Consider the following 14,730-nt stretch of genomic DNA (forward strand, 5'->3'; position numbering starts at 1 on the left):
GTAATCTTTTACTTGGCTGTGTGTAGCCTTTGTGTAAATCTATTATACAGCAAATAGAAAAGGGAGTCTCATTAATTTTTCCTGTAACTTTTCATTTGCCTGAATATCTGTCATGCTGTATATGACAATTAAAAAAATTAAGATTCTAAGGATTTTGTCTAAAGGGTAATTTTTACCTCCTTTCTTTGCAGACTTTGTCATCTCTTTAATAAAATGGAGAAAGATTCAATTTTCTTTTTTATTGAATATTCTTGTTACTTCCTTTCTCTCTATATACCTGTCTGTAGATTTGTTTTTCTTTAATGGAGTTTTTTTTTAAGATTCACCAATTTATGTGATGTATATATGCTATTCTCATACAAGTTCTATTGGTTTTTAATTAGTTTAGATAAAATACATATAAATTAATAAATTGAAAAGAAAATTAAAAAGAAAGGTTGAAGAATGTAGTGTGTAACTAGTCAATGTAGACCAAAACTTCCATTTCATGAGAATGTGTATTCACCTTTTCTTTTTATGAAAATAAATCTGTCTAAACCTATGAGACTATTTTTTCATGACATATGAGATATATGTTTTCATCCTGGTATTTCCAAAAATAGAAAAAATATGTGAAACAAATGTCCGCTACATAATGAAACTAGAAGAAAGATTTCACCTTATAGATTTTGAATGAATGCTTATATGAAATATAAGGAACAAAAGCAATATATCAAATTACTAAAATAGATATTTAAAATAAATTACGTGTTTAGATAAGACATATTTAAAAATATACTATATCTTCATCACAAAATAAAAGTAGAAAAATAATTCGTGTATAATAGAAAAGTTGATCCCACACTTAATATATATCAAAAAAGGTAATATATTTATAAAATGTATAATATGATAAGAAAAGAGATAAAAAGAAAGAAACGTGTAATAGATATTCATAAATATATTATTGTTATGAGTGATGTTCTGAATCTTGAAACTTCTTCTACAATAATTCTTTCTCTGACTTTCTTGCACAAACCTGTAATGCCCTTAGACAGGCAATTAAGCTCTGCCTTACATTATTCTGATGAGCTTTTATCAGAGGTTAACATCCAAGTTTAAGAAAATTTTCAAATTTATATTTTTTTAATATAAAACATTTTGGGAAGACAATCTCATGGTCCAATCATCTCCTAACATCCACTAATTCTCATCATCAATTACTTGCTTCTGTCTTAGGAACAATGTAATTTATTGTGTTAATTAAATAAATGTTGTTGGGACATTCGCATTAATTAAATTTTATTAATCTAACATGATGAGAAGGTGAAAGAATAAATTATATGTACTCTTGCAATAAGAAATAAGCCTAATAATGGTATATGGATATTAATTTAGCAGCCATGAGAAGTAGTGTATTCATGGGAAATGATATATAGTGTCCTGAACTAATGATTAATGATGGTTGATATCTCCAAATTCACTTCAACACTTTGATATTTGTTTTTCTTTGAGTTTTCATGATACTTCAGATTTGTTCTAAATTTTTAGTATTATTTATTTAAGTTTCTAATATACACTGATGTTAGAATGTTATTCACATAAAAATCTAAATGCTTAGATTTTTTTTTTAATATTTGTAATGATGATGCTTTTTGTTTTGTACATATTTGAATATTTGAATATTTGAATATTTGAATTTGTATGGGTGCAGTAGTCCAGACTATAAATGCCAAGGGGGAAGTTAGTCAATACAACTTATCTGCAAACACATGTGGTGATTATTGTATATTTTATTTAAGTTTAAATATTAGTTTGATTTTATTTAGTTTAATGTGGTCTAATTTTTGTTTATTTGATTTTTTAATTATATTTAAACAATTAAATCATGCGTTAGGTATCAATTTATGATTTTTTGTTTTTTATTTTAAATTTTTGAATTAAAAAATTGTTTATATTCAATTTAATTTTAATTTTCGTTAATTTTATTTAATTTAATTCTAATTTTTTTACAATGAAATTTCAAAATAAGATCAAATTTAATTTTTATATAAATGTTATACTTAAGTTTTTACTAAAATTCACATTTTTATTAACTATTTCTTTCATTATTTTTAAACTAACTTCAACTATTATTAGAATGAAATTATTATATATTTATGTTTGATTTTAGCTATTTGTAACAAAAAATTATAACTTCATTTTATATTACTTTTAAAATATTTTTTCAAACTCATGTTTATTATTAATCAAACATCATCAATTCTAGTATATATTTTTACAAGAGAAAATTAGTATTTTTGAAGTGTCAAAAGAAAAACACTGTTTGACTTTCAAGATTTATGAGATATTTTATAAGAGAAATTCACTATTACAAAAGACACATTCAACTTTATGGAGAATGTCTATGGAAAAAACATTCTTGACTAAAAAATTGTGGAGAAAATTTTAATTTCTATTCTAAAAAAATATAAAGTAGTTGCAAGCACGATTGAACAAAGAAAAGATTTAACTGTATTGTAAGTAACACAACTAATGAGTTTTATTGAAGTTAATAAACAAAGATTGAAAGATTATGAAGAAGACTTGGTTGAAAATGTCTTTCAATCAAAACTAAAATTACGGTCTTAAAATAAAGAATAAAGAATATAAAGAGAATAATAGAAGTTTTTTTGTAACTAGTAAAAAAAAATCCTCCATGTGGCATATGTAAAAAGACAAGTTGTTTCGGTTATAGGTCGAGGTTATTTGTTCACTAAGTCTTGGATGTACAATGTCTATCTTTGCTATTGATCGTTCTTTAATTCCATTCAGCCAAACTGAGAGGTTACCTACATAAGGTACTCTTGATGCTAAAGTCAATAAAGGTTTAACAATTTCAGTAGTTAATGCATAATAAATGCAATCACTAACGGCCTAATTGTTACTAATCATGTTTTGTCGAAGTTAATCATCATCAAGTCTAATCGTTTTTAAGGGTGACAGCTCGATCTGTAGGTTATAATTGTTCGGTTTGGGATGATCATCACAGTCACTTTTGTTACATTCTTGACCGTGTGGACCGTTCGGTCTCATGTTGACTAGGCAGTCATACTATACACAAGTTACTTGGAAAAAGATTGTTGGCATCATGGAAATCTATAATATTAGTACTGTAAGAAATTTAGTCACATGAAGATGTATTATGATAATAAAAATAAGTATCAAGTAGAAAACTTTGCTCAAGAACATAATTAGGAGCAACGCTTATTCTATGTTAATCAAGAATCTCCTAGGGGAGAAAGAAATAAGTACTTGGACAATGAAGGCAACAATCACATAGTCATAGATCAAAGCATTTTCAAAGACATTGATAAATCTATCAATGTCAAAGTTCAACTAAAAAACGACATCAGAGTGGAGTTTCACGCCAAAGAAACTATCATAAAAAAAAAGTACAAAATTTATCAAAAACGTTTTAGTAGTTCTCAATTGTAAATAGAATCTTTTAAGTAGAAGTGGATCAAATTAATTGAACTGTTTTATATTGTTAAAAATGATATCAAATCAAAAAATAATTTGTCGGATATGAATTGAAAATTAGTTCAGAAACAAACTACAAACTAAACTAAATTGAATTATTATTTAAAAACTTTACTAAAAATGAAAATTTAATCAAATAGATAAAAAATATGTGTTTTTACACAAAAATATAAATTATTCCATAATTAACAAAATTAAAAAATTGAGATAAATCGAATCATACCAAATATTGAGATAAAACAAAACCGTTAGAAGCTAAACTATATAATGTTACAGTCTAATTTTTATTGTAAATAATTAAATTTTTTTATTTAATATAATATAATTAATTAACAGTGAAGTAAATTTAGGTTAATTTTGTTCGCTCTTGGTAATTAAGTATAATATAATTAAGTATTTTCATATTTCTTACACTTAAATTCTAAAAATTTAGAAGTGATAAAGATTTAATATAAATGCGTTTCGATTAGTAAGTAGAAATATAAAACCAAACACTATAAAGCCAGAAATAAAAAGTGAGGTATGAAGCGGAGAAGTTCTCTGTTATCCTCGACAATGTCTACGACGAAACGACGTTTTGCAGAGGAGGATAATGCTCATTTGTTCTCGAAGAAAGTGAGGGAATCTGCACCTGAATCTGATGTATCTGCTTCTACTCTGCGTGTCATTCTCAATCCTGCCGACTGTGACTTAGGTATTAACTATCGTTTCCCTGTCAATCTTAATACTTGTATTTCATTATTTGATCATGAAACCTAACTAGTTATCTAATAAATTTAATGTTAAAAGATATTCGTTAGTTATTGGTTTCGTAAGGGAAGTGATTCGAGGTTTTGTGAATTTAACATAAAGTATTTTCTTGAGTAGTTAGTTAATACACATGCGAAATTGTCCCAAAATTGATTGTTTTCTCTGTCTATCTCCTATATATATTACCTTGGCATGTGATGTCTCAGCTAATATTTTTATTTATTGTTAGATTTCAATATTGATCACAATGGACTTGTTGGATATGGACTTCATCAGGATGGGTTTGCTTATTGTTGGTCTGGTGCCCGGGCTAACGTGGGAATAATCAGAGGTAAATATTGTTTTGGCTGTAAAGTTGTGTCTGAACAGCTGGTTCATATGAATGACACTGTCCCTGAGCAACAACATATTTGTCGTATTGGGATTTCTAGAGGCGACGATACAGTTGGGAAACTTGGAGAGTTTAGACACAGCTTTGGATATGGTGGTACTGGCAAGCTTTCAAATTCTGGAAGATTTGTAAATTTTGGAGATAGGTTTGGTGCTGGGGATACAATAATTTGTTGTGTTGACTTTGAAAGCAAACCGCTGGCTTCTATAGGTTTCTCCAAGAATGGTAAATGGTTGGGTGTTGCGGCTCAATTTGATGTGGCTAACCTTGGAGTGATGGATTCTCCTCCAGGGAGTTTCCAGTGGAAATCAGCTTTTTTTCCGCATGTGTTGTTGAAAAATGTTGAAGTCCAAATGCAGTTCAGTGTTGGAGATGGACTTGTTCCTGAAGAAGGGTTTAAACCTTGGGCTTCAGCTGTGGAGGATGCAAACATAGTTATGGGACCTTCCTTTTCTGATCCAAAGGATTGTGAAATGATAATGATGGTGGGATTACCAGCTTCAGGCAAGACTACATGGGGAGAAAAATGGGTGAGAGATCATCCAGAAAAGCGTTATGTGTTACTTGGCACAAACTTAATTCTTGATCAGATGAAGGTTGAGACTTTGCTTGACCCAATTTTGTGATTATTGTTTTCTATTTGTGTTTTTTTTTTTTTTTTCTGAATTCAATGTCATGCAGGTACCTGGACTATTGCGGAGAAACAACTATGGTGAAAGATTTGATCTTTTGATGGATAGGGCTACTGGAATATTCAATATACTGCTATCCAGGGCAGCTAATATACCTCACAATTACATAATTGATCAGACAAATGTGTATAAGAGTGCACGTAAGCGTAAGCTTAAACCATTTGCTGATTATAAAAAGGTGGCTATTTATCTGATTGTTGAAGCTTGGAATATAATATTCTATGCATTTTGTAATATAATTTTTTGTCCATTCCAGATTGCTGTTGTTGTATTCCCAAAGCCAGAAGAACTCAAGATAAGGTCTGATAAAAGATTTACAGAAATGGGGAAAGAAGTACCACTTGATGCTCTGAATAAAATGATAGGTATTTTTAGTTTTGTTTTTCTTTCAACTGTTATCTGCTAGTTTTAAGTTCATCTTATGGCCTATTTATTTCTTTTACGGTTGTGGCAGCTAATTATGTTCTGCCTGAAAGCAAGGATATGCCTGATTCAGATGAAGTTTTTGATCAGGTATGTAGTAACCTACTAGTCTACATCTTCGTGACTGTACTACAAGTCTACCTCACGCTACCTAAATCTTTATTTGTACCTTAAGGTTATTTTTGTGGAACTAAACCAAAGAGAGTCTCAGAAATATTTGGATCAGATGAAACAGAATCTAGCATGTGTATCTAACAATAACAGATCAACATTACCCGTTGGAGGTTGTAATGAGTCTTTTGCTGGATCCCCTTTACAAAATAAAAGAAGTTTGACAGGTTTTTATCTACACGCAGTTATTTGTTTACTTGCAGCATCTGTGTGTAATTAAACACGTTTTGATGATATTCATGATGATGCAAATTTGGTTTAGGCAGTGGTCTTCATCAGTCAGGCTCTTATTCTATTATGACTCCAAACAGCCATGGGATTCCTAAAGTTAGTCAGGTTTCATTCTAGATATTTCTATCTTATTTCAACCTTATCCATCTTGTTTATTCTATTTTTGTGGCAACAATCCTGATGCCTGGGTGGAATAACTGTTCATAGGTTAATGCAAATGGTCATGTGACTGAACTTCAGAGGAGTATAAGTTCATTGTCTGGAGTATATCCTGGAAGTCAAATTCCTCGTGTTGTCAGAGCACCTTCTCCTTGTGAACCTTATTCCAATAGTGAATCAAGTTGTTTCCCAAGAGATGTTACCGGTTATAATCAAACTTACAGTGCCATTTCGAGGGATGATATCCGGAATTTCAACAACTCTGTTGTGGGTGGCCCCTACAGGCCAGACATTGTAGGGAACAATATGGTTTTTCATGATGCTTTTCCCGATGCCTACAGGAGTGGCATGAATGGACCCTCTCCAACAGCAAGAGCAAGAGCAATGTCTTTCGATTATAGAACTCGTGGTGAACCTTATCCTGATGCCTACAGGAGTGGGCTGAATGAATCCTCTCCAATAGCCAGTGCAAGGGCAGTGTCATTCGATTATAGAACTCATGACGAACCTTATCCTACAGAGGCATACAGCCATTCCCTGAGAGGTTTCCGGCCTGACCTGCATACTCGCTCCCCAACCACATTCGGTACTTACTCTCTTCTTCCCTTTTCTTCTTGACATATATTTTGATCAATACATTCTTTATTTGTTACTATTACTTTTCAGATTCACTTTCCCCGTACGGGACATCAACTCCAAGACCTCCATATGGAAGTTCACCCAACAACATGCCTCATTCAGGGAGATATGCCCCTCATCATCCAAGATACTTCTAACTGTTGTGTTTTGTGTGTATTCATCTGACTCATGCGAGGCTAGGTATATCAATGTGTTTCGAAGGGGATCGTAGCTCATTGACTACAAATATACATGTGGGTATTCATGTTGGATATTTAGTATTTATTTATTTATATATGTACACTGAAAGTAATAAAGTGAGGTTCATTGCATAGGGAAAGAAATTAAAATATGTACTTTTTTATTATTAATCTTATGTTCATTCGTACATTAATTACCAAATGAAACCAGTGCAGAGGTTTGGTGTTTTAGTTTTCTTATATTAAGCAATTTAACTATACTAAAGTAAGAAAATGTGTTTAGTGAGAGAGGATAAGAGTATCCACGAAGTTTGCTAGTGCATAAGATACTATCAAATTAAGGAAGAATATATTGTCGTCTTCTAAATTTAGAGATGAATCTCTTATATCATCATTTTTCTGCAAAATTATGTATAATTATGTATGTTTGTTAGTATTCTGCATGGAATTGGATGTATATTCTTGTTAGTCAAGAAATGAAGATCTCCAGAGCATTTAATGATATGCTGTAAATTCTTATTCTTTTTTAATACTACGTTGTTTCTCCCGTTATGGTGAAAAGTTTCAATATGTTGAACGGTTATATGGCAGCACGTTCTGGTAAGGGACTGATCCGAAAATGTACCGTCAAAAGGAACTTAAAGAACTAAATAAGGAATGCAAGTTTATCGTTGGCATCAAGTAAATATAGTTAAGGTTTCTCCCAGAGCATTCTTGCAAGTCGCTGATCAGGTTTGGTGCGAAATGTTTTGAGCGGAAAACTTTGTATTAATAGTTCTGAATGTTTGGAATTCAATGTGAGCCAGAAATCATATATGGGTTGAGATGAATAATATACAAGGAAAAAGATTCACAAATTCTTAAAGTTGAATTGAAGATCATCTCTTGGTCACAAATAAGTTTATTAACTGTTTTGGATACGGAATCGAGTCTTTATATGGTCGTTTTTAAATCCAAATTCATTTCGTCAAACATTGAGGAAAAGATATCTCAAAAGTTTTTTAATGTCAAAATCAATTTAATTCAGATTATAAGACTAATAAATGTATAATCTATTTCTTTATCTTCAATTACTATTTCAATTACTATTTATAGATTCTGAGATGAATTTTTTTTATTAAAATCAACTAAATTACGGTTTAAATATAACTATAATGTAACTTTTAAGTAAAATAGTTATGCAGTTAAATTATTTTAGTTCAATCGATTGATTTTCACAGACTCTTTAGCCTGATAAGGTTGACTATCCGCGAGAGGTATGCTATATTGATATTTTCTTCTCCAAAAATTCACTAGTCTTATCTTAAATAATTCACATCTCAGCTCAATAAGTATAATGGTGATAAGATAATTCTTATGAGACTTTTTTTTCTTATATGTTAATCACTCATTCTTATATAATATAAAGCTTCTAACTTACACTTTATTCCCACACTCTCCACCATTATCAGTCCCAACAGACTTATGTTGAATCAAACTAAGCTTTACAGAGGTATATATGCCAGCATTAATTGCCGTGAACAGATGAAATAGCCCAATCATTCATATGACAAAGTGAATAGGAGCAGAAGTCTTACTTGAATTCAAGTAGAAGGTAGTTTAACCAAATGACAGAAATCACAACCTTCACTTGCAGTCAACTGTACACATGGGAAATGGTTTGAAACATGTTTCAATACATTCATTGAAAAGGTACAGTGGTCGTATTCAGAGTTGTCAAAAAGAACAATATGTATTTACTGAGATCCTTAATGACAGAAGGGTGTAAAATCCATGTCTGGACATAGCAATCCATAAGTGGGCCACTTCAAAGTCCAAAAGGGAAGGCAGATACCTAAACTTTAGATGTTCATATTACCAACACCTTCTATAGTTATTGCATGTATTATATGTGCGCAGTGAGTTGCCAAAAAGAATGATGAATAGAACAGTACTGATGCTTAATGATGGAAACTGACAAGTCATGGAATGAAGGGGAAAACTGAGCAACTTGAGAAATGAGTTTGGACAAGAGGAAGGAATACTAGGGTGGGTTGTAACTGGCCTTGATGCAGGGTATAATAGTGGGGCTTTTAATGCAGGGAATGTTGGGGAACAAGTAGAGCTATTGAAGAGACAAAAATGTTATTAGTGTGGGAGAATAATGGAGCTCTTAACTTGGTAATGATTTAGCACCTCGGGAGTTGTAGGTGGAACTGTGTATGCCTCCTTTTAGTAACTATTTATGATGTTTGATGAACGAGAACTAATGTCAGCTTTGTTTGCTCTATCATCTTCGCATGGATGCTACTCACTTGTTAATATAACATGCATATATGTTTCTTTCTGATTTGCATTAAATGTGACATCAAACATGCATTGAATTTAGTATTAAGAAGATTTTAGCAAATGGTCCCCTTATTTAATGTCTTGTTCAACTTGTATACCTAATGCATGAAATGTTAGCATATCTCATTGCACCAAATATATGCATAAACACAATCATGGCATTGCAAGGACTTACCGGTGGGTTGAACCAGCCAAAGTCAACAGTCATCAATTCAATCTTGATGAATGATTGAATTGAACATGTAATCTCGTACTCGTATTTGGAGAGAGCTTTATCTCTCTATATATAAATAGGGATGATAATATGGTTGTTTATTTTGATTTGTAAAGTAAGTATGAGTCTAAATTTTATGTTGAATAGAAATAAAAAAAAAAAAGTAAAGTATTATATAAAAATAAAAGACTTGTTAATTCACGGTATTAATTTTTTATATAGTTATACTCATATCTCCATAGTATTATATCTCTTCCTTGAAACTCCTCCTCCATAATTAAAAGACATTTTCCGAAATCATTTGATGTAAAGTCAACAACATTTAAGATTGAAGCTGAGGTCCAAAAGAGTTAAAAAAAAAAAAAGGTTTTTGGAAAATGTGAATGATGGTAAAGCAAGTTACCATTTGAAAAAAGATAGCGTCTGTCTAACCACAAAAGCCACTACTATTTACTCTACCTAATAATGTTTCATTCTGTGTCTTCAAAAACCTCAACTTCAGTTCCACTGCAACAATTATTTGTGGTTGCTCCGCCTAACTGTGATGAAAGGGTCCAAACAGATTGCTTCAAATAAATCTTCTACCAACAAAATCACAATCATATATTTGTGTTTTGCATGAGATTGGCTGTAAGGAAAGCACAAATATATGATACAATAAAAAAATGTAACAAAGAGGAATAAAGGCACAATAATTTTCATATTGTTGTGTGAATTATTATCAAAATATCATATTTCATTTGAATTTTCATTTAAAAAAATAAAAAGAGACATAAAAATTGTTTTAACAAAAAACTATAGAATGAATTTTTATTTCCTACTCAGGTGATGTTATCAGAAAATTAATGATTCAATTAAAACTAAACTTGTTGAACTAATGGACATTGGACCTTTCATCATAAAAATAAATGTAAGGCAAAAACTATGTGTGTTGTTTTTTTAACTCAAATTAAATCCTTAATTATACTAAGTCGATATATTTAACTTCTTTTGTAGGTTTAAACTGTTAAACTTCCATTTTTATCATTAAATCCTTGCATATACCCAAATTACTTTATACAGTTATTGTTTGAATGAAGCAGTTTACCCAAAATGGAGTGTTTAGGCGGCAGGGCATGTGGTTGTGGGTAAAGTTTAACATTTATGTAAAGTAATAACGAAAAACAATGAAATAGTTACCGCCATTTGGAGCTGAAACCAAGGTCTTGGATTGGTAATTGAAATGAAAAAAGGGAATAGATTCCATGAATAAAAACCTAAAACCAGTACGGAGCTTAATACAGTGATTGATTAAAATGGTGATGAGTTTGAGAAGTGTAAAAGCATAACAACTTTTTAGGTTGGATTTGTAGTATTTTCGTGTATGCATAAAAGATCGTCTTGGTTTTTGCACAAGAAGGACCACACTCCCCTTTCTTTCTATTATTCCATGCCTTCTTCTCACGCAAAAAAGGCCTTATAAACCCCACACTACACCCTGTCTAAGCCCTCCTCTACAGTGCTCCCTTTCACCAATCTGTTTCTCACTTTTTCTCACTTCCCTCATGGCTTTGCTGTTCTTATCACCACCTCTTCTCTTCGAATCATAGTTTGTTAGTTATCTTATGCCAAGTAATTAGCAACAATAATTGTGGCCAATGGAGGATCAAAGTAAATTTCTTCTACAAATCAAGTTCATTGTCAACTTCTTATGCACCGAAACACTTTCCTTTCTCTCTGTTCACTCTTCACAACCTCTGTTTTCATGCATTCTCACTTTCTGTTTCTTGATTCTCCTTTATTTGCCTCATCTCTTCTGGAAGATAGTTCTTTCGCCAGTTCTCATCCTCTCAGGGCTTCTATTGCTCCTCCTTCTCCGTCTCGGTGCAATTCAGAGGTCTCAAAATGAAGAGAACAAAGTCCCGGTTGAACGCGAACCCATCGCCACCGAAGAAAACAGGGGAAACAGAGATGAGAGACAGGGAAACCCCATTGAACCGGTGGAAGCCGATTCCCTCGACTATGTTTACAGGTGGGTAACCAGCGAGTCTCAAATACAGCTCAGTTCACAAGCGGGTTTGCGGTCAAGTTCGCGTCTTGACGAGTCTTTCATGGAATGGAACGTGAAAGCGCCGTTGGAGGTTATATACGAAGGTGAAGAAACAGAGCAGGATCAGAATGGGAATCATGGCGAGGGAATTTTCAGGTACCCGTCGTTATCACGGTACTACCCGGAAACTGACTCCGACAGCTCGTCGGAAAGCGGGTTTCCGGGGACCGATAACACGTGCTTCCGGTGGGACGAGGAAGACAGAGAAGGGCTAATCGAAATAGCTCTGGACGGTTGCAAGAAGAGGGAGGTGGGGTTTCAGTTCGAGGAGGAGAATTTGATCGAGATTGATATTTCTCCGACGAGGCGCAGGGAATTTTCCGGCGAAGATGACCCGTTTTCCGGTGAGATTTGTTGCAACTAGTGTAATGATGAATGGTAAAGATTAATTAACAAGGTGGATTATTATGGGATTTGTTTTGGGGATAAATGAAAGGGAAAAAATTAGAAGATTTGGAAGTACTTTGGATTTGAATGTGATGTTACGGTATATAGTTTGCCTGTTTTGGACGTGATCATTGTACTCTCGTTGGTGCCAAAAGCTTTAAAGTGCAATGAATTAATCACTAATCCCAAATATTCAAATGTCATTAAAGGTCTAAGACCCCTTCCCCTTCCCTCCATTAGTCTCTCCATTAATTAATGTATACGGTGAGATTTCCTCAATAGTCAAGGTTTTTGAAATTGAATTATAGTTGTGGATTGGAAAGGTTTAAAATTTGTTGGAATCATAATGTGATTTTGAAAAGTTTGAAAACCTAGTAGCATAGAAATAAATTTGATAATTGTGATAAGAGAAGGATGATTTAATCAATAATAATAGGTTGTTGCAGTTTGCACCCCCAAAATGGACTTTAGAAGCACTCCTACAACGTAGCATTTGCAATAGCGTGAAAGGCTACACCTACTTCAACACACAACCCCACTCCAAGTGCCCTTCGAACGGAGGGAGAGTGACGTGACCAACTATCACTAACATTATTGTTTCATACATCAATACATAACAATACTATATGGACATTATTATTATTAATATAAATAAAAATACAACTTCAAAATTGCTAAATTAATTTCTCTCGTAGTTGCAACAAAATAAAGAGGTCTTCATACTAGTAAAGATGTAAAGATTCATTTTACGTATAAAGAAGATGATTCCTATTTTAAAAATACAGCCATGTGCGTGGGAATTTTATAGCGCACATGCTGTGGCTGTTAAAAGTTGGGAGACGTCAAATTCCAAGCAAATTTACAATCTTTTCTATGCAAATGCCACCCTCACAAAAATAATATTTTTTTATTAAATAAATTTGACAATTAATATTATTAGTTTCACTCTCATTTCTTAAAAACAATATGTATTTAAATTTTATGTTTTTAATATATAAACAAAATTGTGTGACGGGTATTACATTTTTATTTTATTTTATTCAAAAGTGGTAATGAAAATTCAGCCTTAAACTTTATAGAGAATGTCTAAACAAAGAGCGCAAAGCAACACCACACGACATGGCACATGTAATAATTTACCTGCACGTCCTTTCCTATTTTAATCAATTTTTCTAACCATTTGCTTTTTAAAAAAAAAATAAAAATAAATCCAGTAAATATTACCGACAAATTAAAACTCGCACGAATTTGGAGTTTTAATTTTTTCTAAACATGTTTTAATCTATTTAAATTCAGTAATATATAATTGTTCACTTTTTATGGGATGACAATGAGGGTATAGTCCCTTTTAGACACAGTAGATGATAAAACGTCGTCACAGATTATATCTGATGTTTTTTTTTTTCTATTAGAATTAATGACAGAGGTTTACTGTGATACATTTTAACAATTACACTTGAAAAGTTAACGTTTCTAAAAGTAAATACTGAAAATAATATTTTCTACATTTATAGGAATTAGTAACTGTTTTATTATAGAGATTTCAAATGTTAAGATTTGTTTGGAAAAGGTTTTAAAATGTTTTTCTTCGATACTTTATGTTTTGTTTTGTCCGTTTCACATTAGTTGACTTAAGGGCCGCTCCACAAATTTTAGGCAAATAGACGATAAATAAACAGTATTTTATTGTATTTAAATATTTAAAAATATAAATATATTTTATGTGAACTAATAGTACTATAATTTTCTTAATCGTGTTATGTTTTACTGCATATAATTAATATTGGATTTTAATTATTTAAAACAAATATATCAAATTTATTTTCCATTATTTTTATATTATGATGATTCATCCTTGATTGTATCATCTGTATTTTGACAATATTGGAAGTAGAGGACGTGTTTAATTCTTTTAGTTTTAAATTATATAGAGAATAATAAAATTTTAATTTTTAAATAAATAAACGATTTTATTAAATTTCTAGTCATAGATAAATTTTAGTATTTTCAATGGATTTCTATTAAATATTTTTTATTAAGTATTTAAAAATTTATATTATCGAATTAAGTGATGTAGTTGTTATGTTCGTCAGTAAATTTGTTTAATTATACTCTATCAATATTAAACGACCTAGCTTTAACTTTAGGTTCTAACATAATACGTGGTTTTTATTATTATATGAAGAGGATAAACAAAAATAAAGAGAATATTAGATGAGACTATCAAATAATTAGAAATACTGGCAAAACTTCGTCATTGTGACATAAGAGTCACGGCTCTTCCAAATTTTTTTAATATTAATTTTTATATTTTTTTTTAAATTATATTTATATGTTATTATATTATTCAATATTAAGGTTCATAAATTTTTTAACGGTCTCACTATTTTATTCATTTATACTATTTATTTATTATTATTGTTTAAAAAGTAAAATAAAAACCAATTTTATAGACATTAATTAATAAAAAAAGTTAGGATTATGTCTCTTGCTATAGAGTTCCTTGCTAATAAAAAAATGTAAAAAGATAGATTGAGAAACCAAGATTAAAAAAGACATTATCATATTATTTCTCT

General features: G+C 31.1%; 2 protein-coding genes across 4 annotated transcripts; both read left to right on the forward strand.

Moving 5' to 3' along the window:
* Nucleotides 1-4,003: 4,003 nt before the first annotated feature.
* On the forward strand, nucleotides 4,004-7,367 carry LOC106775169 (heterogeneous nuclear ribonucleoprotein U-like protein 1). 3 transcript variants are annotated; one of them, XM_014662240.2, is made up of 9 exons: nucleotides 4,004-4,195; nucleotides 4,481-5,238; nucleotides 5,324-5,512; nucleotides 5,591-5,699; nucleotides 5,789-5,847; nucleotides 5,933-6,095; nucleotides 6,191-6,264; nucleotides 6,367-6,904; nucleotides 6,985-7,367. In XM_014662240.2, the coding sequence occupies exons 1-9, from the start codon at nucleotides 4,024-4,026 to the stop codon at nucleotides 7,092-7,094; spliced, it is 2,172 nt and encodes a 723-aa protein (XP_014517726.2). In that variant the 5' UTR covers nucleotides 4,004-4,023; the 3' UTR covers nucleotides 7,095-7,367. The 3 variants fall into 3 exon arrangements, with proteins under 3 accessions (XP_014517726.2, XP_014517727.2, XP_014517728.1); XM_014662241.2 differs by having other exon boundaries at nucleotides 6,191-6,255; XM_014662242.2 differs by having other exon boundaries at nucleotides 4,528-5,238.
* Nucleotides 7,368-11,018: 3,651 nt separating this feature from the next.
* LOC106775485 lies at nucleotides 11,019-12,449 on the forward strand. Its single transcript, XM_014662611.2, has one exon. The coding sequence runs from the start codon at nucleotides 11,316-11,318 to the stop codon at nucleotides 12,129-12,131; it is 816 nt and encodes a 271-aa protein (XP_014518097.1). The 5' UTR covers nucleotides 11,019-11,315; the 3' UTR covers nucleotides 12,132-12,449.
* The last annotated feature ends 2,281 nt before the right edge of the window (nucleotides 12,450-14,730 follow it).

Source organism: Vigna radiata, chromosome 10 (genome assembly GCF_000741045.1).
Source record: "Vigna radiata var. radiata cultivar VC1973A chromosome 10, Vradiata_ver6, whole genome shotgun sequence".
Classification (NCBI taxonomy): domain Eukaryota; kingdom Viridiplantae; phylum Streptophyta; class Magnoliopsida; order Fabales; family Fabaceae; genus Vigna; species Vigna radiata.

What these genes read in the sequence shown, in the direction of transcription:
- LOC106775169 (XM_014662240.2), top strand. Translation starts at nt 4,024, where the DNA reads ATGAAGCGGAGAAGTTCTCTGTTATCCTCGACAATGTCTACGACGAAA. An exon ending in TCCTGCCGACTGTGACTTAG is followed by an intron (nt 4,196 to 4,480) that starts GTATTAACTATC and finishes ATTTATTGTTAG; the next exon opens with ATTTCAATATTGATCACAAT. An exon ending in AAATAAAAGAAGTTTGACAG is followed by an intron (nt 6,096 to 6,190) that starts GTTTTTATCTAC and finishes AATTTGGTTTAG; the next exon opens with GCAGTGGTCTTCATCAGTCA.
- LOC106775485 (XM_014662611.2), top strand. Translation starts at nt 11,316, where the DNA reads ATGGAGGATCAAAGTAAATTTCTTCTACAAATCAAGTTCATTGTCAAC.